Source organism: Naegleria lovaniensis (genome assembly GCF_003324165.1).
Source record: "Naegleria lovaniensis strain ATCC 30569 chromosome Unknown tig019, whole genome shotgun sequence".
NCBI classification, from domain to species: domain Eukaryota; phylum Heterolobosea; class Eutetramitea; order Acrasida; family Naegleriidae; genus Naegleria; species Naegleria lovaniensis.
This window is the reverse complement of record NW_025407840.1, coordinates 538,292-561,745: the sequence shown is the minus strand read 5'-3', so window position 1 is coordinate 561,745 and position 23,454 is coordinate 538,292. Positions and strand designations below refer to the sequence as shown.

The window sequence follows — 23,454 nt, the reverse complement described above, 5'->3', positions numbered from 1 at the left end:
GGTTATAGGGCCTATCACGTGATGCAAAGATTGTACAAAATAAATGGCTTTCTCTAGTGTTTAAAAAGGAAAAGTCATGACATTTCAGCTGGCTGAAATTTATTTACAAAATCAATGAACACACTCTCTAGTCAACAATTTGAAACATTGGAAATGCACGACATGTAGTATACAACTCCATTTCATCCAACGAATTTTCTGTCTTTCCAAAATATGATAGTTTTGGTTTACTCTCTTTCAAAATCTGCTCTGAAAAACCAGCTTGTGACAAGCGGTCATAATTTTCCTGTTCCGAGATTTGTTGCGAGCGAAGAACCTCTTCGAAATCTTCACTTGGAACAACATCGACCACATATTGAAGAGTCACACTCGAACCCTCTCTAAACAAGGGATGAATAATCTTCTCTCGAGAATCTCCAATTGAGGGCAAACGAGCAACCAAACGACAATCCAATTCTAATTGTTGTCTCAAATACTGATCCAAAATTTGAACATTTTCCACTTGATACGCACGCATCCATACTGCGCAAAGTTTCATGAATTGATCATAATTTTGACTTTGATCAAACATTTCAAAGTTGTGTTTCATCACATCGGCAATGTCCTTATTTGACAGATTCGAACTTTCGGAAATGTTCGAAAACACACTTCGAAACATTAATGGCTTGGCATGAGGTGATTGGTTGGAAAGTGTGACCGGTTCGTCAATTCCGTAAAAGTTTTTTGGAGATGGTAAACTCGAAAGATGTAAAGGCGTTTGGGATGATGAAAAAATCGAAGAATTCTTATTGAGGTTGGTGTGAAAATTATTAAATTCTAAAGTATGTGTCAATGGTTGAGTTAGAAGTAAGAATTCTTGATGAGGATGATGATCATGACGTGGATGAGAAAGGATTGAATGTTTTAATCCTTTCCATGCGTTTCTTTTCATTTTCTTTTAATTTTGCGTCTGTGTGTAACTGTTGTTGTAATTTGTTTAATGAAGTGATTTTTGAATGATGTGTGGTTTTCAAGGTGTAATTTTGTGTAACAAGTCACAGAAGAGAATAACGCAATTTTTTTGCAATAAAGAGAATGTTCGTATTTGGAAGAGTGTTGAAAAAGAAATGGCATTTAAAAAGATAAATTGATCATTTAAAGTATTTCTTAGAAAGGAAACTTCTAAAATGTATTCATGGAAATTCGATGCTTCATTGACAACCATTGCTTCCTATTTTCAAGCTAATTTCAACAATTGTGAAAAGATTGTTTCATGTCTTCAATGTCCTTCAAAGGATGAAATTTTGACAAGTGCCATTCGCTGATCTCCTGTTGGTGGAGACTCTTTTCTTTTGAAAACTCATAAGTGAGGCGTGGGATCCTTCCTTAATATATAGTCGAATGTTTCTTTAAGGTATTGGATTCGTTGCTTGAAATGTTTCAACATTTACAAACATTGAATTTACATCCATACTTGCGATATATCACGATCTGTAAATGCACAATATTTTATTCTCAAATAAATTCATATCATACTTTCCAAAACATTTCAATAATTATTTATGAAAGGTTAACTCGTTCACAAAAAGGTTGAAAAATATCTTGTTGTCGGATGAATCACTCATTTGAAAATTCATGAAACAGAATCATGAAAATCAAAAGGACTTCCACAGAACTTAATTCTTTGCGACATGATTTTCATTCAATACTTTTAATGACAACAATGTCACTAATCAACACGATGTATTTTGGCGATTAGTGATCCAAAAGATTTGATTTTTCAGATAACATTGGGATTGACTTTACAAATTGAGAGATGACATGCATGACAGATTTTTGGTTGCTCTTTTTAAATTAGTACAATTAACCATCCAATTGGAAAGTGGAATAATATTCAAAATGTTTCATTCTGTTACTTTAATGTGAAAAGTCCCGTCCGTCCATGCTCCAAGCAAGCTCATACAATCAATTCATACAATGACATTTGGCCCAATACAATGATGTGAAATTACTTTGCATTACGTCTTGAATTACTCAAAGACAAGCTCATGTATGATTGAAACACAACGAATAACATAAGAAGAACTAGTTGAAAATAATAAATTAATGAATTGGTTTTTATATTACATTCATGAATGGGGAGATTTTACAAAATTGCAAAATTGTTGAGATTGATTCACTCAAATCAATCACTCTTGGGAAAGAAAATTAGGGAAATTAGTTGGGAATTACATGGATTGGTAGTGTTGTTATTTAGGATCTAGAGGGATGTAGGAGGAGTAATTGGTGTTGGTTGTTGTTGTTGTTCGTTCCGGAATGAAACCATTTAATTCAAAAGAGCAAACGCTTGTTTCATCTCTTGATCAATAAACACACCAAACTCTTCCATACCACTCAATTCCTGTAAACACATTTGGATATTCTCTTGAATGGAGATCATTGAGGATGAGTCGACCATTGAGAGTGTGGATGATGATGATGAAGAAGAACAAGGCTTGATCACACCCGAATGTTTTGGAGATTCCACTAAAGGAGAGGCTCTTCGGGTTCTCTTTGGAGAAGCCTTGATTGGTTTTCTATCATTATTGGATGTTGTTGTTGTTGTTGAGGAAGAGTTATTATTCATCATCATCATCATTTGATCTTGAGTAAATTCTTCCAAACTTGTTGGAGATCCCTTTCTCTTCTTTCCGTGATGATCATCACGAGCAACGGAAAGGCTCAAGGAAGTATGTAACGAAAAGGTTGAAGCATTGCAAGCAGTAGAAGTAGTAGCAGCAGCAGTACAAGTGGTCGTAGCGAGCATTTTCTTATTGTTCTTATATTGAGATGTTTTTTTTTGCTTTGAATCTCGAGCTCATCTCCACACGAATGAGAATTTATTGGAATTTACAATTCGTGTCAAGTGTCCCAATGCAATTTGGCATTGAAAAATTTAAATGTAGAATGAAAGTACGAAAAAGGGGTTGTGGTGTGAAAAATTGCCGTGAAAAAGTTTTTGTCTGGATGAAGATGACAATGTATTTTAAAATGTTTTTCGAGACAGATTTGGGCAATAATGAAGAGAGTTTGTTTTTTTGAAGATGCAAGAATGAAACTAATTGAACGATTATGGAATTCAGAGTTTACGATTGGAAAATGTCAAATTGAAAAACGATGAAATTCTAGAGGAGTTGGATCACTTCTTTTTAGAAAAATTATTTGAAAATATGAATGTAAAACTTGGATTGTAAAATCGCTCCTGGATTCTCTTGTTTCATTGATCTTAGACATCGTCAACTGACATTGCCATCATTATGTGAATCATTACACACCAAGAACTCAACTTGAAATACTAATGGATAAGAGGATTCTCATTTCGACGTACGCCACTTGTCAATAGCTCACATTATGAAAGATTGGAACACCCTTTCACCATAACTGATATTAACCGCCTGCGTGGATTCATTTCCGTTATCTCCCAAACACAACCAACTGGATGACGAGTGTGTAAATCCAATGATTGAAAGGCAACATGTTTTTAACGACGACTACTATTCTGAATTTTTCAAAATCTCAACGGTTTACAGTAATTTGAATACAGTTGGGTGAAAATTTCCTCATTTCCTTAACGCCCTTAGAATCTAGACAAGAGTTGATCAATGGTACAGTAACTACAGTTTAATTACGGGATGAATTTGGAAAAGAAGGACGATGCCGGAGGAAATAAACAAAATGAATAGTGCTACCGTGGACATGTCCAATGCTTGAAAAAAAGGAGAAAATCACATTCAACACGGTCGCATTCAATGCTCTGTTTCAACTTTGATGAAGCTCAAAAATGGAAATGTTAGTGAAACATTTTAAATTCTCTATTTTCGAAAAATAAAAAACTACACATGGTAAATCGTACATTGGAGTTCGTTTTGGACAACAAGATGGTTTAGGACAATTCACAGACTTTAACATTTGTGATCATTTATTTTTCAAAAGGAAAGGTGCAGTTGGATGAAAATGTGGATAAAGGACAAATTCATTAAAATAATACCCATGACGGCAATGTTTCAATGAAGACCAATTATGAATGTGTTTTTCAAAATAATTCAATTTACAGAATTAAGGGTTGAATACTTTAACAATAAATTTCTCAAGGAAAAGAACGAATCACTTCATTATCTATGATTGAAGCGCTATTGAACATACCTAGAAGTGTCATCCAACTAGAACATCCAACTAAAAGCTACAACAACAATACATGAACAGTTCATTCAGCCAGAACCTTTTATTTCTCAATTTATTGAATCATTGATTTTGCTAACACACGTCTTGTGAAAAGAAGCACCTCCAAGCGAAAGTCCTTATTGAATGGTATTTTACACAAAACTAGACTAAAGGTTTATAAATGGTAATCTCTATTTATGGTTTTGTTGCGAAAGACCCTTAATCTTGAAGTAAATAATAAAAAGTCACTTGTGTGAAAAGCAATGGCAAGTACCTTGTCATAATGGCCTGTCCTTGTTTCTATCTACTGTTTCATTCCTTCATCCCTATTGTATGTTGTCAGAATGATGTTTTTCGCTCATGAAAGCTGACAGTCAGTTCATTTTGTAATTGTTGTATAATTTTGAAAATGAGAAGTGTCTAACAATTTACAAATTGTGGCGCTCACCTCAATGGACATTAGCACGTATAATACATACATCGATGAGTTTGACTTTTGACATTCTTCGACATTGTATTCTTCAATGATATCAATAAGTTGTTGTCAACTGATGACATCCGTTACTGAGCTCGAGAAACCAACAAGAAGAATTTATGTTTCTATTGAATAACTTTCGTTCCAATCAACTTGTTAACAATTAATTTCAATAAATTTTATATACATTTTATTGGTCAAAATTGATTTGACAAGTGTATGGAATGTTTGATTCAGGTGATTTGATTCAAACCTGGTAGGAGAAGTATGAGGGGAATTGGTTGCTGTTTGTTTCATGAGATTACAGTGTATATTATGTACATTGACAATTGACACCAATCATCTATTGATTCAAAAGTGAAAGAGCGTGGTCCATATCAGCCTTCGAGAAAATGTTATTAGAAGAAACACACAAGGAACCAAACGTCTCATCGTTATTCAACTCGCTCATAATGTTTTCAATATGAGAGAAACAATCTTTCATATTCAAAGAAAGTGCTGAAATTGAAGAAGTGTCAGCCTTCAATGGATCCGTTGGAAAAGCTTCTTGAGTCTTCTTTTCACTCAATCGAATGAGAGGAACTTGTTTCTTGGTTGGAGACATGTTAGCAGTGTAGCTCTCAACGATTTTACTCTTCTTTGTGGATGGAATTTCAAGAGAGAGTTCATCTTCGTCTTTGGTTTCTGATCGATCGTTGGAAAGATGACAATTGTCATTGAATTCTTCATAGGAAGAAGCACTTGAGGATGCCATCGTCTTTCTCTTCTTGTTATTTGGAGTTGAGGTTGCAGAGGAAGTGTAAATGGAACTTTCAAAGGAAAAAGCATTGTCAGTATATTGAGAAGCAGCAGACATCATGTCTTCAAAGGACATGCTTTCGAAATTGAATGGACAGCTGGCAGGTGTGGTGGTTTTGACTGCGAGTGCAGGTTGTGGAGTGGAATTCATTCTTCTAGTGGATGGCATGGTGGTCAGAGAGAGAGATTTGTGATGTACAAGAGGAGCTGAACTTGCGTATGAATTTGTTGTTTTTTTTTCAATGATGTTGGTTGAGCTAGCGATTTTCTTGGTCGGCTTTAATACTTTTTATTTTATGTCAAATGTCAATATTTCGTTTTGGTTAATTGTTTATCAGATGCGGAGTGGAATCATGAAATTCGAGTTGATGCGTAATGCTGTGTTTCATGGACATTTGCATACAAGAATAATATTAACTCAGGAATTAACTAAATAATCAATTAACGTCTCAAACAAGCGAAAATGACCACTTTGATACAATGTTTTGGCGCCACTCATGCTGTTGAATGCATTTTGTAATGATATTTGAAATACATCATTACAAATTGTGAAATGTAGTATTTACAACGAGCGTAACCGACGTTCTTGCTTGATATCTCCCTTAATAGAGGTACTTTTAACTGACAACAACCAATTTGTTGTTGAGGAGAGATTATTTGTGAGAGATGTAAACCGTTGCAATGAACAAGGACGTATGGAGCTTGCATTCACTCTTTCTGAAAATATCTCTGGCGTTGCATTAATCGAATGAAATCTCATTGCTTTGTCACAATCAATACAACCATCATGAATTACATGATTATCTCTATGGATTGATTCTCAACGAATTTCATTCTTCAAGTGCAATCATTGTATTCACTCTCCCAGCGCTGCGTTTGTTTCCTGCGTATCCAGAGATAACCTAAATCTATTTGTTGTCAAGAATCATAAACTCGCAAGGAAAATCGTTATAAAATTGTGTCTATTCTTCTCCGTAGTTGAGAAGAGTGACAACCAACAATATTTTAGGACATTCGTCGAACGATTTGGAAATAAAATTTTTAAAAGTCAAAGCAGAAATCAAAATAGCGAGAAGTGAAATGTTGTACAATGTTGGAACTTGCTTCTCCTCTCGCAGCCAGTGCAACATGTGAAAGTGAAATATTCTGTGGATGCAGCTTGGCGTGCAGAAACGCAATCTCGAAAAAATTTCCTCATCCATGCAATAAATTTACGAGTTTAGCGAATTGCAAAAAGTACTATTACCGGATCAATAAACCCTCAAAATAGAAAAAATTCAGGACGCTAACGTTCAAATCAATTGCAAATTGCCAATAGTGAATTTGGTGATCAGTAAAAGGGCCTGAGGTAGTGGGTGCTGCGAACACTTGCTCAGAACCAGCTCCGTAACTACACTACGGTCATTGGATCTACAGTAAGGTTCAATGAAAGGACTTATGCCTCAATGATCATCATACTTCTGTTGTTGAGGCTTGAAGAAACTGAAACTCAGAAGTCATTATAGCATTCGGGAAAGTACAATAGAATGATCCTCCTATACCAAAACACATTTCCTCAATTCATCTCCCTCAACGGGCAAGAGGAAGTGCTTGGACAATGGTAGGGCTGCCCAGAAAACTCTTTACCCATTCTCACTAAGGAAAACAAAACTACAATTTTTTTTTCAAACTTAATTCTTTGAGTGGATGATGGGAGATGATGAAAAAAAGCAAGCCATGGGAAGAAAAAGCACTTCCATGCCTGTCATTCGTACATCAACAAAAGTCAAAACAGGGAAAGATGGGAAAGAGATGTGTTTAAAGAATTGAAAGTTGTTGTGAAATAATTTGTTGATTGGGGACAAGAAGTGAAAGTTTGGTGAGTGGTACTAACGCTCCATTCAAAAATTTGGACCAAGTAAGGTCAAAGTAATGTCACCTTGAACGTCTCAACGTTTATTTACAAAGGGCGTAGAAATGGGTGATGAAATTAGAAGCCCTTCATATGATAACAAATGAACATTGCGACCACCAGAAATACAACTACGCTGATATGAAAGAAAAGAGTTGAATGTTTAGACAAACATGTTGAAATCAATACGGTAAACAGAAAGTGTCTGACTGGAACAACGAAGGCAATACAGAGGATAAAACAACCTTTCGTTGTAAAAACCAAGTTCCAAAAATAATTCAAAAAAATTATAAAAGCACACAAAAACATGATGTCTTTTGGAACTTTGCACCGAGGAATGAGAATGGATGAAAGCACATTCTTTGATGATGATGAGCCGGTGGTTGTCGTAGAGAGTGGAGACCAAGATTTGATATCCCAACATCAACATCCAGCCTCTCTCGTACTCTACTTGAAAGACTCTCGTAACCGCGATTTCGTAGTCAAACGACAAATGATTCAAGACTTGATCATGGTTGATGATTTTGAAGGCTTGATGAAAAGAATTGCTCTGCTCTTTGAAACATCGAATACCTCTAGCATCAACCAAATGTTTCACCACAATTCTGATAACCGTCCAACTCTTTCATCTTCCAACGATTTGATGATGAAAATTGAGTACCGTGTTGGATCCTCTAAGAAGCTACCTCTCACCAAAGATTATGAGTGGAGAGAAGCTCTTCAAAGATTGTTGCAATCAAATTGTACCTGCATGGAATTATTCGTCAAGCTTAAGAGCAAACAGAAAATCAAGGGCTCTTCTGCTTCTCCCTCTCTCGTGAGAAGAGTCATTGTTCCAAGATTTCAATCTGGTTCAGACACTTTGCTTAGCAGCCGTGTATTGTACCAAAAGAAAAGACCCAAGTCACTTTTCAAGCTCATGGATAGAGATGTCTCTCGCTCTTTCGCTAGTTGCTTCAACAGAATAATTATCGATGCGAGTAGCATGATATTGGCTGTCAAAGAATTGAAGTTCCTATTTCTTCACAAGAACAGAAAGGAGCAAGCAGAGAGATTTATCATCCAAATGTGCTCTCATTTGCACCATGTCCATTCACTCAAGCTCATGCACATTTGTTTCAACTCAACAAGCAATCTTGTCATTCCAGAGAATCAGAGAGATGACACATTTGTTGTGTCAGTTGCTCCAGCATTCTCTTTCGTGAATGAACAAGTGGTTGAGTCGGCAAACAGGCAGATTATTGCTGGTTATTTGGAATCTTGCCTGGTCATTACTAACGACTGTGTATTGACAAAGGAGATGAAGAACATGGGAGTTAAATGTTGCTCACCAAAATCATTTTTGAAGCAAAACTTTAAAGTCTTCTCTCGACTCAATAAGGAAATGAAGAACATGAACAAGAAGAATGCTTTTAGAGAGTGGATTACCAGTCACATCGACATACCAATGTTCAACTAATCATTTATTGGACACTTGGACACTTAACATTTTGTACATATTGCAGCTGAAACTATTGTTTCAAGTGATGACAATCTCGAAATAAAACCAACTTGTCTCGTTCTTGAAACGCACATTTTCCTAATTCCTCAACAACGCTCTGTGTTCTCTCTTCGCTTGGAACCAAAGTACGTCCTCTTTGAAAATTCGAATGTTTTCTGTCGCATATCTGCCATTTCGAAGTCGCGCTAAGCGGATGCGATCGGTGTTGAGGTAAATTTATTTATGAAGACAGGCCGAGGCTTCGCACAAAGAATCAACTGAGAAAAAATTCAACAACAACATCCCTTTCATATTCTCTTCCGACTTCAGTAGAGAGCTCATCATCTCTCCCAACAATACCTCTACTATCTGTCCGACTCTCGGAATTGATTTTCTTTCTTCAATTTCAACATATACCATCGTATTCGTCCACCTGTTTTTCATTGTAAATATTGTCTACAAATTTTGATAGAAACAGCGTTTTGCCGAAAATATAATCCCCCAATTTTGATTCCTTTCCATCTGCGTCATCATCATGACTGTCGAATTTGAACAACAACAGCCAACGGTTGTAGTTGAAATTAACAACAACAACAGTAACCAATCCCAATCCGTCGAGATGCAAGACAGTCCTCTCGACAAGACAAACAACAATACTCAACAACCATCCAATGCTAGACGACCTTCGAGAAATCCCTTCAAAAGAAGAAAACAAAAAGAAGCTACTAAAACTGACGAAGAAATTCCTGATGTGAGAGAACCCAACTTGGGGTTCAAAGATGCTTTTACCATGTATAGAATTATTGGATGGAACTGGATTCTAGTTTTCATTGGTATTATTGGGTAAGTTAAATTCACCACAATGGAACAACAATGGATAACTTGGTCAACATGTGTTATGATCATTTGAATGTTATTGTTGAATTTATCCAATTGCAGAGCCATGGGAGCAGGTGTCATTCCACTGTCTTTCCAATTTCTCATCGGAGATGTAAGTACACTTCAATCTTGAAAAATCAATTCGAAAACTTGTTCTTCCAAATAGCTCATTAACGTATTTACTCCTGTTCGTGCAGATGGTAGCTTGGTCCCACCTCAAGAAATGAAAGATGGTGTTGCCAAGTATGCCTCTTATTTTGCAATTATTGCTGCCGGTGCAGCTGTTGCAAACTTTTTGAAAGACTTCTTTTTGAACTGGGCCAGTGAAAGAATTGGTATGAATGTGAGAGGAGCTTATTTTGATGCCCTTACTAAACAAGAAATGGGCTTTTTCGATATCAAGAAAATTGGTGCTCTCACGGTTACCTTGTCTGAAGATGTTAACAGAATTCAAGAAGTTTATTCGGTGAAGATTGCAACCTTGTTGCAAAACCTTACTCAATTCGTCATTGGTCTCATCCTCGCCTTTATCAGTGGATATCAAATGGCAGGTGTAATGATTAGCACTCTGCCTCTAATGATTGGAGGAGTAATGGTTTTGGGAGGAGTAATTCGAGCTTTAACCGCTAAAATCAATAAGGCCAATGATCACAGTGCTTTCATTGCTACTGAAGTGATGAGTTCCATGAGAACGGTGAGAAGTATGGCCGGTGAAGAAAAGGAGCGAGCAAGGTATGGTAAAGATTTGAGAAAAATGTATTTGGCTGGTATTGGAAAATCAATTGCTCAAGGCATTACTTTTGGTTCTTTGATTGGTGTTTTGTGGGGAACTACTGCTTTGGCATTTTGGTATGGGGGTGGTTTGGTGGTTGACAAGACCATGGACGTGGGTGCCATGTTAAAAGTCTTTGGTTTGTCTTTGTTTGCCATCATTGGTATCAGTCAAGCTGGATCCTTCTTCCCAGACTTTGGAAAAGCATTGGTTTCTCAAAAGGCTGTCCTCAAGATTATTAAGAGAGTTCCTGCTATCACTTTTAAGGGTGGAAAGACTTTGGATAATGTGAAGGGTAATATTCGTTTTGAAAATGTGGATTTCATTTATCCATCTCGACCAGGTGTCACAGTCTTAAAAGATTTTAGCTTGGAAATTAATCCAGGTCAAGCTGTGGCTTTGGTTGGTCCATCAGGTTCAGGAAAATCTACCATTGTCGGATTAGTAGAGCGATTCTACGAACCAGCTAAAGGAAAAGTGTACATTGACGGAGTGGATATTTCTGAAATTGATCCAATGTGGTTGCACAGAAATGTTGGAATTGTCACGCAAGAACCAGTCTTATTTGCTACCTCCATTTACAACAATATTGCATATGCAGTGGGTGATAAGAATGTCACTCCTCAACAAGTTGAAGAGGCTGCCCGAGCTGCCAACTGTCACAACTTTATTATGGATCTTCCACAAAAATATAACACAATATTGGGAGAAAAAGGTGTGTCTTTATCAGGTGGACAAAAGCAAAGAATTGCTATTGCCCGAGCCCTCGTTCAAAATCCTCAAATTTTATTACTCGACGAAGCTACTTCTGCATTGGACACTGAGTCTGAAGCTTTGGTTCAAGCAGCTTTGGATCACTTGATGAAGGGACGTACCACCATTTGTATTGCTCACAGATTGTCCACTGTTAAGAATGCAGACAAGATTTGTGTTTTGGCCAAGGGTGTTCTCAAGGAAACTGGTACTCATGACGAGTTGATGAAAATTGAAAATGGTATTTATAAGGGATTGGCTGAGAAACAAATGTTGTTCAGTCATCAAGAAGATTTGGAAGATGTTATGGACATGTAATGTTGATCTTAACATTAAATAATAATTTTAAATATAACAGCTGTAGATATTTGAATTTTTCACTCCACACAAAAACAACGAGTGTTGACAAGAGACAATAAAGAACTCGACAAAAAAAACACCATGACACATCAAGATAGATCACTCATCTCCCAACCACCAACGCTTATTGAGGACCAAAACGGATTCAACGATTCAACTACTGTTCCATCAACCAGCACAACCAACGATATTCATGATTGTATTCGTTCTTCGGAGGAGTCTCCTCTACCACATCATACAACACCAAGCGTGACAAATGCCCTCAATCATTCGTTGCAACATACAATGAATCTCCAACATTTTCATCAACAACTTCAAATACTACAACCTTATGTATGGAATTATCTGATGGAAAATGAAAAAGAGAAACAAAAACTGAGGAATGAAATTGATGCTATTCGGACTCAAAATGATAAGCGTTTTGGGAATGATTTAAAAAGTCTTCTTCAAGAAACTTTGCAATTGTTGTCACAAAAATTGAATCAACACTCACAAGAAGAGATGAAACAACGATCGGAGGACTCAAAACAAATGGAAGATTTGTTTACCCAGCTTCAACAGCAATTAGAGACAACCGAGAGCATTCGTTCAAAACTGCTGGAGAAAAAAACTCAAGAATTGTTAGAGAGTGGAAATCATCAATTAGAGTCTGTCACAAATATTATTGACACTTCATTCGATCAACACAACACAGAATGTAGAAGTGCACATTCAAGTTGGGAAAACGAGATAAAATCATTAGAGAAGAATGTTGACGCTCTAAACACATCAAATTTAGAAATACTTCATCAAGTTCTCAATAATCAACAGTGGGCTGGTCTGTTCGACGAAGTTTTAAAATGCAAAAAAAAGGACATGGAATTAAGGGATGAATTGCTGAACGAGCTCAAGGATCGACATGTTCAAGAAAAAGAGTTATGGGCCTTGCAAAACGACAATCTTCATCAATATGCTCAAGAATTGGAAAATGTGATTGAACAATTGAGAGGTCAAGTACAACAGCAAGATGAAACTATTCAATCTCTTCAAGAGGCATTTGAGGACTTGGAACAGGAACAATTTTGTGTCACTGAGAGTCATGCAAGACAAGTGGCAGAATTAACTCAACAATACGAATTCGAAATGAAAGAGATGGAGATGAGATCGGCATTGGAGAAACGACAAATACAGGACCAACAGTTGGAAAATTCCCTGGCTCTAAAAACGTTCATTGGTCAACAAGAGGTGGAGATTACCAAATTGAGAAAAGAAATTGCCATGCTGAACAGAGAAAAGGAGTCACTGTCTCAACATTGTGATAATATAGAGACAGAACTGCAAGAACAAATCATTCATCTGGAAAGCCAAGTGTTGGAACTGGACCAACACAATCACGAACTGACATACACACATGAACAAGAGTTGGAGTCAACCAGAGTATTACTTCAGAATCAGTACTCCCAACAAATTGAGGAATTACAAAATGAAATTTCTAAAAAGAATGAATCGTTAGAACTATTAGAGACAGAACTTCAAATATTAAGGGAAAGAGAAAATGAATATCAACAAGAACAGAATCATTTGCTTCAAGAACTCCATCTCATGAAACAGCTCTATGAAGATCAGACGAAAGAATTAGAATTTTACAAAAGAGCTCATTTAAGTCATTTAAAGAACAAGAGAGAAGTAGGTCACACAAACAAAGAAGAAGAGGAGCAAGACGGCGAAAATGTTGGAAGCTCCATCTCCATAACTTCTTACATACCTTCACACAAGTTCTGTCAGTCGTCGACCTCACCAAGAAATAGAAACCATTCCTCTCCAAGCACGTCACCGTCCAATCCTAACAAACTCAAGTTTCTCGCTCCATCAAGAAATGGACTTTTCATGTGAAATACATGTGAATTCAATACGGAAGATTATTATGCCTAGGATCAATTATATACAAGATCCACACTTGGAACGATCGAAAAATTGCAACCACGCCACTCACCTTTTACTGTTAACTCTTTGCATGGTGAGCACAATGTTTTCAACTAGTGATTCATCATCTTACTCTGTTCAAGGCACTGTCACATTTCACAAACATTCATCCACATTGAAGAAGAAGGACATTTTTGATGAGGAAAATTTGAGCGATGGGAATCTTGGTCATGATGTTAACAAGCTCGATAAGAAAAGAGTAAGAAAGATGGACTCGAAGATCTCCAACACAACCATCGGGTAATGTAAAGAATGGAAAATCGTATATCAATCACATGAAGATCAAAGGTATGCAAAACAAGATGGAAAACAAATTTCATCATTCGTCAATGGTTACACTGAGGAACCTGTTGTTGGAGGAAATGAGATCATTGAGCTCTGATCTAGTACAGTTCACATTCGCTTAACTTTTACCTTAGATAGTGAGAAACATGAACAGTGAGAGAGACTGAACTTGTAGCTGTGACTCTTTCGTTCAAGTTAAGCTAAATGTCTCAACACCAAAAATAAATATAGATTACAAAAAAAATCATCGTTTATTGAACACACCTTTTCTTACTCCTCTGACAAACATTTATCCCAATCTGCAAATGATACCACCACGGCAGCAAGTAAAGGTCACTATCACACAACAAGATACTCCTCTGGCTGGTTATACCGAAGAAGAGTACGATCAGTTGTTCGAGTCAGGTCATGATTTACCATCGTGGGATGAAATTCTGCGATTGGTAGGAGAAATGCACCATGAAGAAGTGAAGAACTCTGTGGATCAAGATAAAAGGTTGAAAGAGTGTTATGAGAAAATACTGCAAGGAGGAGATGAAAAAACAAATTCAAAACAACCATGCATTTTGGAAAGTAAGGATTGATCGGTTCCTTCATTCATGGCAGAAAGTCTCGGTTCAATAACTTTAACATGTTCGATTATTGTTGTCAGTGGAATTTTTTGGTTGTTTTGAAATACACAAAAAAAATGCTTCAACAACCGCCAAACAATCTTCAAGTTGGTGAATCCAATCCCAATAACGGCCGTGATGAGGACGATCCATATGAAAATGAAACGTCCGAAAGTAGCACCAAATGGGACACAATTTCCATTCCGAAAACTTCGAGTATTCAACCAATTTTCAATCCGTTTAAATTATTATTAGAGTCTGAAGACATTCTCATTACAGTGATTGAATTTATGGATCGATCGTTCGTTTTATGGAACATTTCATTGTGCTCAAAATATTTCCATCAACTCACTCACAAACCATATGCCTATACGAGATTGTCTTGGAATTTTTCACGCTATCATTTGCAACGTTTGGATTTGCTTGCAAAATATTATTCACAACTGAGATATTTAGAAATTGAAGATTCTATTAATTTAAAGGAAAAGATGATTTCCGAGTTAGATGTGAAAAAGTTTATAGATTTTTTGAGAGATCATTCGAGTACGATACAACATGTGGATATGGTTTTTCATAGACATCAAGAATTGTTATTTAATACAATTGTGAAAGAAAGTTCGGAATGGCTGAGGTCTCTTTCATTGAAGATTTCGCTTTGGCCAGATTTTGCGTGCAAAGCTTGTCAAATGTTGAATCAATTTTCACAATTGGAAAAGTTGAAAATTAAGATTGGAAATAGCATTGATCCAGAATTGGTGCTATCAAGTTGTCGAAAATTATTTGAAAAAGGAAAGTTGGTTCTCTTTCACTCAACGACTGTATTGAGAACGAAAGCTCATGTGTTGCAATTTATTGATTGCCTCAAACTAGCTCAAAAATCCATCAAAGATGTTGAATTTTCTATGAACTCCCTCGAAGATAATGAACTAGATGAAGTAATGGTCAAATTGAACGATGAATTGTCATGTTGTCGAAGAATAACAATCACACTCATTGAAGTGCAAGATTTATCGACGGTCAACAAATTCACAGAATTGTCATCAACTTGTTCAGAATTCAACATCAACTTGATTGGTGTCAAGTCTTGCAAACCTGAAACACGACTAACTTTACAGAACGTGAAGGAATTTAATGTAGAAACTGCCAAATATGACCCCAAAACCAATACGTTTCCTAATTCCATGTCACATTTAACATTTCAATATACGTCTTTTATGGAATATGGATCAAGAATTGACATGGAATTTTTTCAAGCATTTAAGTTATTAAGAACTTGCTCCTTTCACCAAGTAGAAATTCCCTCTATTGAAGATCAATCTTTTCCTTTACCTTTGTTAGAAAAATTACATTGTTCCAACTGTAGAATTCAAAATATTTACTCACTATTGAAATTTCCAAAATTGATCATTCTCGAATTAGAAAGGTGCTCATTCATGGAAACACCAAAAATTTACTCCTCTTCAGAAGGAAAATCCACCATCAAATTGAAAGAACTCTCCATTACAAACATGAAGAAGTCTGGAACATTGAATTTACAAATGTTACAACACATGCAATTAGAAAAGCTCCAACTTACCTACATCAATCATGATTCTAGCTTTCTCGAACATTTGCATTTCATTGAAGACATGACCTCTCTCACCTATTTAAATCTCTCTGGAAAGAAACAAGTGATATCTCAAATTTTGAAACACATGAATTTCAAACATCTCACAAACTTGAACCATCTCATCATGAAAAACGATTTTACAGACAGAAGGGACGAAATATTGAAAGTGAACTCGAGTATTTATCATCTCATTCACAACACGAGCATTATTTTACCACTTCTTTCATCCTCCCAGAATTTCATTAATGTTGAACCTGAAAAGTATCATCACGGAGGAGAAACGGTTGACATTCCAATTCTCAAGAAAGATCAAGCTCTCCAAATTGTCACAAAATTCATTCCTCGTTCGTATCAGGCACAAGAAGGAGAGCTTCTCAACGTTTTGTACAGTAGAGACTATCATTACATTACATTTTGCTTGCATGGAAAATTTGGTTATGTATTGGTCAAGAATGAAGCGCCTCATTATCCATTCATTAAGGGATTAATTACGAAAGAAACCATAGAGGGACGACGTTACAGTGAGAATTTGTTTCTTGTGCCTGCTTTTAGTGGAGAAAAATCCAAATTGAAATGTGAAATTATTTAATTCATTAATACGACTCTCGTGAGAAGGAACTGTGAACTAGTAGCAACTGTTGAATCACTATTACAAAAAAAATGTCCAAAGTGAATGCAGAAGGAACCACCGATCATCGATATTCATGGCTCAATTTTTTACCCTTTACACGATTACCTGGATCTGTTCTCTCCGAGAATAAACAAATATTTGAGGAACAGAGTTATCATGTTCGGAACGAGAAGATTGATCTTTCTGAACTTATCAAAACCATGCAGCAAGGTACTTTGATGTTCGGACATGATGAAGAGGAGAAGGCTCATGAAGAATTGCGAAATTATTTTGAAAACAACCATACGGAGCATTCTGAAAATCAAGAAAACAGTCATCGCTCCGAGTTGAAGGTTTTAGATGCTGATTGTTTGCGAGTTGCGTTTGAGTTGGAAGAAAAAACACATAGAAAACCCTTGGTATTGAATTTAGGTAATTATTGATGATGATTATTGAATTGGATGGTTGATGAGAACTTGGAAATGTTTTTAATGGACATCCCTTATTATGAACGATATTTAATAATTGGTAATTTACATCGAGGCAGCAAATAGACATGGTGAACATGTTTGTGGAAAGTATTGGCATCCATATTTGGGTAGTCAAGGTAAGACACAAAGCACATGAAAATAGTAGTACTTACAAATTATTATTTAAGAGGAGTTTATTGAAAGAAAAAGTGCGGTGTATAGATACAGCTTAGATCCACAACACAATGAAATTTTAAAACAGCAACTTGTTGGTCGAGTACGCAATCCCAATAACATTACACATCACATTCCAAGATTTGGAGCTATTGTGTCACCAGGTGTGCCGATCATTAGAAAATTCGAAGAATCCAATGATTATGCTTTGAGTGAAAATGTTAAAACGATTGATGTGGTGGCATGTGGTGCTGTTGATTTACGACGCAAATGGTTCCGTGAAACAGATGTTCTGGATTATTATGATTCGTCAAACAATTTTAATGAAGAAAAGTTTATCAAAGACACCAAGTTGAAAATTAGAATTGTATTATTGGCAGCTTTGAAAACAGGCCACAAGGATCTAGTTCTGGGAGCGTTAGGATGTGGGGCGTTTCTCAAGTAAGTTTAGTGCAACTACATTTCATTGGCGTGACAATATATTGCTTGACATCTGTCAGCGACCCTGCAATTGTTTCCAAGTGTTTTCACGAAGTGTTGAAAGAACCACATTTTCACAACAAGTTCGAGAATATTTACTTTGCAATTTTAGGAAAGAAAAATTCATCCATTTTCCAAAAAGAACTTGAGGATTTGATTCATTGAAGCTATGTGTATTAATTTTTAAATACAATGTATGGATGTGCCAATAGAGAGAGAACTCACTGATGCGATTCTGTAGAAGTTGATTCTTCTTCTTCTGATTTCTTTGGCACACCACCCGTGTACATACCAACCACATTGGCAGCAGTGCTACTATTCGAATTATTGGATGCACTACAATATTGCAATTGACATTCATCTTCAGGCAAGAATTTCAAAATAAATTCACCAATGGAGGATGGAACAATATGGGCCATTTGTGAAGTAGGATTTTTCTTGTTAGAGCTGTCACTACTATTCGTGTGACTAGCACTGTTGCTACCTCGTATCATACTCGATGCCCAAGAGCTCAATAATCCACCACCACCACCACTACTACTATTGGAATTGATGCTGTTGGAAGTATTGTTGTTCACGTTAGTGTTCATATGAGTGGTGGTTGACATTAAAGAATTGTCATCAAAAAGTCCCTTCTTCACCTTAAATGTCATTTGAACATCCTTAATATTATCAATATGCTTTTGCAAAGCAGCTTGAATATGACTTGTCAAGTATGAAGTCATACAGTGAATTCTCTCAGTAGATTGAGAAGCTAACCAAATTCTAATCAATGCATAAGTCAATGGATTATACTTTTGTCCAATTTCTGATTCCTTCTTTGCCAAAAATACATGATTCACGACACAGTTTCCACTTCCTGAAGTGTAGAATGGAGCAAATCCAACATTGGTAACATTGTTACCAGATGATGAATTATTTGATCCAGATAAAGTACTTCCAACAATGTTCACTTCCTTACTTCTCAACTCTCCTGGAAATGCCTCAACCACATATTTTTGAACCATCTTGTTAAAATCATCCATCTGGTCACATTCTTTGAAATTATGAACCACCACAAAGGTAATCTTTCTTGGTTTTCCAGTCGTTGGATTAATTCCATGATCTCTTCTATATATTAATTCATACAATAATTTGTACTCTTCCCATGACATTTCATTCACAACAAATAAAATAAAATGTGACATGTTTAACAAGAGTTCTTGAATCACATCTTCCATCATTTTCTTCTCTCTCACTGTTCGATCAATAGCTTCATTCCATTGACGTTGAATTTTCTCCTCTGGATCTACCCATTGATGTCTATGAAATTGTTGTTGTTGTTGTTGCTGTTGCACCATGGAACTCATATTAATGGCAGGAACAGCTGTCGATGTGGACAATGGACGTGACATTCCATGATTTTTGACATGGACCATATTTCCATTATTCATTGCTGTGAAATTCATTTGAGAATTATTGGCAGGAATTTGAAATTGTTCTTGAGCATGTTGATTGAGAACACTCGTGGTCACTACAATATCTTCTTGAGGTAACATGTTATCTTTTTGAATTTCTTTCAATTGTCTTTTAATTTCTGAAATACGAATTGGAGAGTGTAATCCCATCGTATCTACCAACAACCAATCTCTTCCTTGATTATTTCTTGGAACTTTGAAACACAATGCTGGAGTACTTTGTGTCAATCCAACACGTAAATCACTTCCGCTTAATTCATTTAACACGTGAGTTTTTCCACAATTTTTAAAACCCAACACACTCACGACACAACTTGGTTGTTGTGTAAATTTGTGTTCAATTTCTGCAAAATAATTAATGTAATGATGATGATTTCGTTTTTTTGAGAATTTTCGTTGGTGAGAGGATTGTGTCTCGCACGCAAAAGGATCCTCAATACTGTCACGAGGTGTTAAATCGCCTGCAGATGAAGTATTATCATTGGAATGATCGGTAGAGGTATTGTTGGTACTGGGGAGTCCACCAAATGCAGCACTCGGACTTGGAGGTCTTGAAGGTGCATTGGTAATTTGAGTTGGAAGGACTAGGTGTCAAGTGTCAAAAAATTCAATAAGAAATTATGAATCACACTTACCTCCAGGAACAATGGCTTGAGTATTAATAAAGGATTGGGGTGTTGTTGTAGTTGTCGTTGTGGAATTTGCTTGTTGTGAATGATTCATGTGTGAATGAATACTTTGCATCAATTTCTGATTTTCTTCTTCATGTGCCAATGCAACTGCTTCACTCCATGATTGTTTAATTCGATCCAAAATTCGATATTCCAATTCTTTGGATAATTTAATCGAGAATCCTTTTTGCATTAAATGTTGTGGAGACAATTCATCGATATCGACCATTAAATCATAATCTTCATGACCATCATCGATTTGATACATTGGACTGGAATTAAATCCATAATAATAATAATGAGAGGATGAAAGGGATTCGGAATGATAATTCAATGATTCATTGCCCGTGTCGGAAAGAGAGGAACGTGTGGAGAGACTTTGGGATGAAGCAATGACTCCTGAGGAGTTAATTTTAGAGAGGTCGGTTGGAGTGGAGTGTTTTCCGAGATGGGAATAGAGAGTGTTGTTGTTATTGTTGTTGTTGTTGTTGGAAGGAATGTTGCCCATGTTGGTGTCGTTGAAAGTTATTTTTTGAATTTTTTATCGAAATGACAGTTGACACTTACCTTGCTTAGGAAAGCAAGAAATTTGAAATTGGAATCTGAAACAATATTTCAAAAACAAATTCTTTTCTGTTGTATCTATGATGGACTACTCATTGATTATTGTTTACAAGGTCAAACAAACCATTCAACCAAAATACTGTGAAATTGTTGAGCCATGCATTTCCAATTGTTAAATTCAACAACAAACACGTCCACAACCAACTCAAAGAACCTTCAATTTCAAAATCCGTTAAAAAAATTGTTTGCTTTAGAAGAGAGCTCTCTATGAATCTCACATAGACACACATCTCTTCCAATCTCTCAATTCAATTATTATTTAAATTATTATATATTACTCTCAATACTATAATATTACAAATTCATCCATTATACTCCTTCGGAAAGAAAATGGACGAACACGATCCTATGAATGATCATTCCGAGCCTTTCTCTCCTCATGATGAAGCGTTCAGTGATATCATGCAAGATGACTACTACGATGATACAGAAGATGAAAGAGCCTCTTCTTCTTCTTCTTCCAATCATATCCATACGTTGGGAGATTTAAAACAAGTTCTATTACAACATGTTCGTGAGGAATGTCCGGCTGCTTGCTCTAACAAACATGATGATCTACCAAAGACTTTGTTTTTTGATGAAGAAAAAATTAGAGCTGTTTATATATTTGGTAGTCAGACGTATAATTGTACGAAAATTGAAGGAGTGGTTGATGGGAAATTAAGCTCGAAAGATCCATTCTCGAATCGTGGTGGACGATATGGTATTAGCCCTCGAGGTGAGACACATGTGAGAGTTTTGAGTAATGATAAGAAGAGTGAATTGAAATATTTGGCGTCCTCTGATTTTGATGTTTTAATTGTTTGTGATGATTTGTACTCGACTGATAGTTCGTTGGGTTCTTACTCGAGCGATCAGCAGTTTAAATGGGAAACTGGTTTATGTTTGAATTTTGAGGATGGTTGTGAAACAGCTTTCTTGGAATTTGACATTTCATTCTATAATACTTCCTATTTTGTCTCATATATGAATTACCATCAACCTGTTTATATCCAGAGTGTCACGAACAAGTATTGGGAAGATGTGTTTGTCATATTTGAGGATGAAAAGATGAAATATTTTAGAAGTACGTGGTGTGACTGGAACATGTCCATCCCTCGACTCAAAGTTGCATTTTCTACTGAACTCGATTACTGCTTTGAGAAGGCACAACGATTTTGGAACATGTCTAAAGGAGAAACGGATGAACTGAAATACAATGACAATTACAATCGATATACCACGAGTAGAACGACCGAACAGTTGAGGAAAACTTCTAAAAAAAACATTTGCCATGGTTTAAGAAAACTGAGATTTGCATATCAGTATTTGGCAAATGGAAAAATTGTTGACATGCAAGAATCGAATAATTTGGTACAGGAAGTGTTTGATACAACTCATTACTATTCTCAATGGAGTCAGTTCGAAACAACTTACATACCAATCTATGATGAGAACAAGTTACAGTTTCAAACTGTATGTGAAAACATTATTGGAGTTGCCGAGAGTTTGCTCACCAACTACGATCACCAATCTGTCCATCAATCTCTTGCATTTTTGACTTTTCTGAATAGGTATTGTACAAAAGACAACCAAGAAGGAAGAAAAATTGTGAATGAATGCATGAGGTCAACGCAAGCATTGACACAACAAGACCAAGAGTGTGTTCAGAACTCTGTGGGGTATCTTTTTAATGACGTGCATTCCTTGACCAAATTATTTAATATTGATGTGTTACCCTTTGAGCTTGCATGTGAAACAATAACTCCACAACATCTCTCTCAGTGCACTACTTTCCAACTCTCTTTAAATCCCAGCATGTTTTATTTGGGTTATGATCGGCAAATTTGTAATGAAGTGTTGCAATGTGACGGTGCAATTATTGAACACGTTGGATCTACATCATTTAAATTATTATGTGCTCCAAGATTGTTTGTTCCAGACATTCGAGACCAACCAGAACTTACTTATAACTGTCCATCGGTGAAATGTTTCAAGCTTCCCTATGGTGACAAAGTGAGTCTATTCTTCTATAGAAACAATTGGGTCATTGCATGTCCAGAAATTGAACGTACGAATTGGAAACAATGGGTCTTGTTGCAACCATCGAGCTCCGTAACTTGGAGAGATGCATTTTGGAGTATGTGGGATCATTTGAAAATGGAGTTGCCAAAAGACCAAATGCAAGACAAAACCTTTCATTTCGTGTGGAATAAGCAAAATGGTATCACTTTGGTTTCAGCTCGTGTGCATCAGACTTGCCAGTTTTTATCTCATTCTGAAATGACATTACTCTGTGAACAATTGCATTGGAAAGCTTTGGAGCCCATGAAAGAATTAGACGGAAATGCAACGTCTAGTTCCAATTTGTGGAACCAAGCATTGGAAAAAAGCGCTTCCTTGGATCCAACCATCTATGAAGGATTCATTTTCCTCCCTAATGACGTTCTTCATGCCTCTAATGGACCTCTTTTGCAAGTGAAAACTCCAATTCATTATCTCATGCCAAAATTGAATATTACCAATCCTTTCTATTCAGGAACTGAAGTGTTAAACTCGAGTGTATTTGAACAACCAGATGAATCTCTCGTCCGATCAGAAATGAATGACCAGGCACTCTTTTATACTGCAGTGATGCACAATCATGAATTGACAACTCAAATTCAACAAGTCATTCAACAGAGAAATCCATTATTTTTGGATATTTACAAACAATTTGTGGAATATTTGGACAAGTATTTTATGGAACATCCATCCATTGACGATCATGTAAACACCAAGCAATATTTTAGAGAACAGTTCATTGCAAGATTCTTGGGATACCAAGAAGTAGTGGATCCATTTCATGAAATGGTATTGGATATCATTTATGAAATATGAACTTTATGATAAATTCTACCCCATTATTAAATTCAATTCAAATAATTATTACAAA

At 36.2% G+C, this 23,454-nt stretch overlaps 11 protein-coding genes across 11 annotated transcripts; 7 read left to right on the top strand and 4 right to left on the bottom strand.

Annotated features, from left to right (window-relative positions):
- Nucleotides 1-127: 127 nt before the first annotated feature.
- On the bottom strand, nucleotides 128-931 carry C9374_003499 (uncharacterized protein; the record flags this gene model as incomplete). The annotated part of the gene is made up of 1 exon (XM_044693033.1): nucleotides 128-931. One exon carries the CDS (start codon nucleotides 929-931, stop codon nucleotides 128-130), a length of 804 nt encoding a protein of 267 aa, XP_044549677.1.
- A 1,374-nt stretch (nucleotides 932-2,305) lies between these two features.
- C9374_003498 (uncharacterized protein) lies at nucleotides 2,306-2,785 on the bottom strand (the record flags this gene model as incomplete). The annotated part of the gene is made up of 1 exon (XM_044693032.1): nucleotides 2,306-2,785. One exon carries the CDS (start codon nucleotides 2,783-2,785, stop codon nucleotides 2,306-2,308), a length of 480 nt encoding a protein of 159 aa, XP_044549676.1.
- Nucleotides 2,786-4,997: 2,212 nt separating this feature from the next.
- C9374_003497 (uncharacterized protein) lies at nucleotides 4,998-5,621 on the bottom strand (the record flags this gene model as incomplete). Its single annotated transcript, XM_044693031.1, has 1 exon — nucleotides 4,998-5,621. One exon carries the CDS (start codon nucleotides 5,619-5,621, stop codon nucleotides 4,998-5,000), a length of 624 nt encoding a protein of 207 aa, XP_044549675.1.
- A 2,029-nt stretch (nucleotides 5,622-7,650) lies between these two features.
- C9374_003496 (uncharacterized protein) lies at nucleotides 7,651-8,802 on the top strand (the record flags this gene model as incomplete). The annotated part of the gene is made up of 1 exon (XM_044693030.1): nucleotides 7,651-8,802. The coding sequence occupies one exon, from the start codon at nucleotides 7,651-7,653 to the stop codon at nucleotides 8,800-8,802; it is 1,152 nt and encodes a 383-aa protein (XP_044549674.1).
- A 556-nt stretch (nucleotides 8,803-9,358) lies between these two features.
- On the top strand, nucleotides 9,359-11,545 carry C9374_003495 (uncharacterized protein; the record flags this gene model as incomplete). Its single annotated transcript, XM_044693029.1, has 3 exons — nucleotides 9,359-9,666; nucleotides 9,763-9,814; nucleotides 9,869-11,545. 3 exons carry the CDS (start codon nucleotides 9,359-9,361, stop codon nucleotides 11,543-11,545), a joined length of 2,037 nt encoding a protein of 678 aa, XP_044549673.1.
- A 123-nt stretch (nucleotides 11,546-11,668) lies between these two features.
- Nucleotides 11,669-13,459, top strand: C9374_003494 (uncharacterized protein; the record flags this gene model as incomplete). Its single annotated transcript, XM_044693028.1, has 1 exon — nucleotides 11,669-13,459. One exon carries the CDS (start codon nucleotides 11,669-11,671, stop codon nucleotides 13,457-13,459), a length of 1,791 nt encoding a protein of 596 aa, XP_044549672.1.
- A 680-nt stretch (nucleotides 13,460-14,139) lies between these two features.
- C9374_003493 (uncharacterized protein) lies at nucleotides 14,140-14,418 on the top strand (the record flags this gene model as incomplete). Its single annotated transcript, XM_044693027.1, has 1 exon — nucleotides 14,140-14,418. The coding sequence occupies one exon, from the start codon at nucleotides 14,140-14,142 to the stop codon at nucleotides 14,416-14,418; it is 279 nt and encodes a 92-aa protein (XP_044549671.1).
- A 104-nt stretch (nucleotides 14,419-14,522) lies between these two features.
- Nucleotides 14,523-16,643, top strand: C9374_003492 (uncharacterized protein; the record flags this gene model as incomplete). The annotated part of the gene is made up of 1 exon (XM_044693026.1): nucleotides 14,523-16,643. One exon carries the CDS (start codon nucleotides 14,523-14,525, stop codon nucleotides 16,641-16,643), a length of 2,121 nt encoding a protein of 706 aa, XP_044549670.1.
- Nucleotides 16,644-16,714: 71 nt separating this feature from the next.
- Nucleotides 16,715-17,953, top strand: C9374_003491 (uncharacterized protein; the record flags this gene model as incomplete). The annotated part of the gene is made up of 4 exons (XM_044693025.1): nucleotides 16,715-17,096; nucleotides 17,212-17,271; nucleotides 17,323-17,749; nucleotides 17,809-17,953. 4 exons carry the CDS (start codon nucleotides 16,715-16,717, stop codon nucleotides 17,951-17,953), a joined length of 1,014 nt encoding a protein of 337 aa, XP_044549669.1.
- Nucleotides 17,954-18,009: 56 nt separating this feature from the next.
- C9374_003490 (uncharacterized protein) lies at nucleotides 18,010-20,424 on the bottom strand (the record flags this gene model as incomplete). The annotated part of the gene is made up of 2 exons (XM_044693024.1): nucleotides 18,010-19,829; nucleotides 19,881-20,424. 2 exons carry the CDS (start codon nucleotides 20,422-20,424, stop codon nucleotides 18,010-18,012), a joined length of 2,364 nt encoding a protein of 787 aa, XP_044549668.1.
- Nucleotides 20,425-20,870: 446 nt separating this feature from the next.
- Nucleotides 20,871-23,399, top strand: C9374_003489 (uncharacterized protein; the record flags this gene model as incomplete). Its single annotated transcript, XM_044693022.1, has 1 exon — nucleotides 20,871-23,399. One exon carries the CDS (start codon nucleotides 20,871-20,873, stop codon nucleotides 23,397-23,399), a length of 2,529 nt encoding a protein of 842 aa, XP_044549667.1.
- Nucleotides 23,400-23,454: the final 55 nt, after the last annotated feature.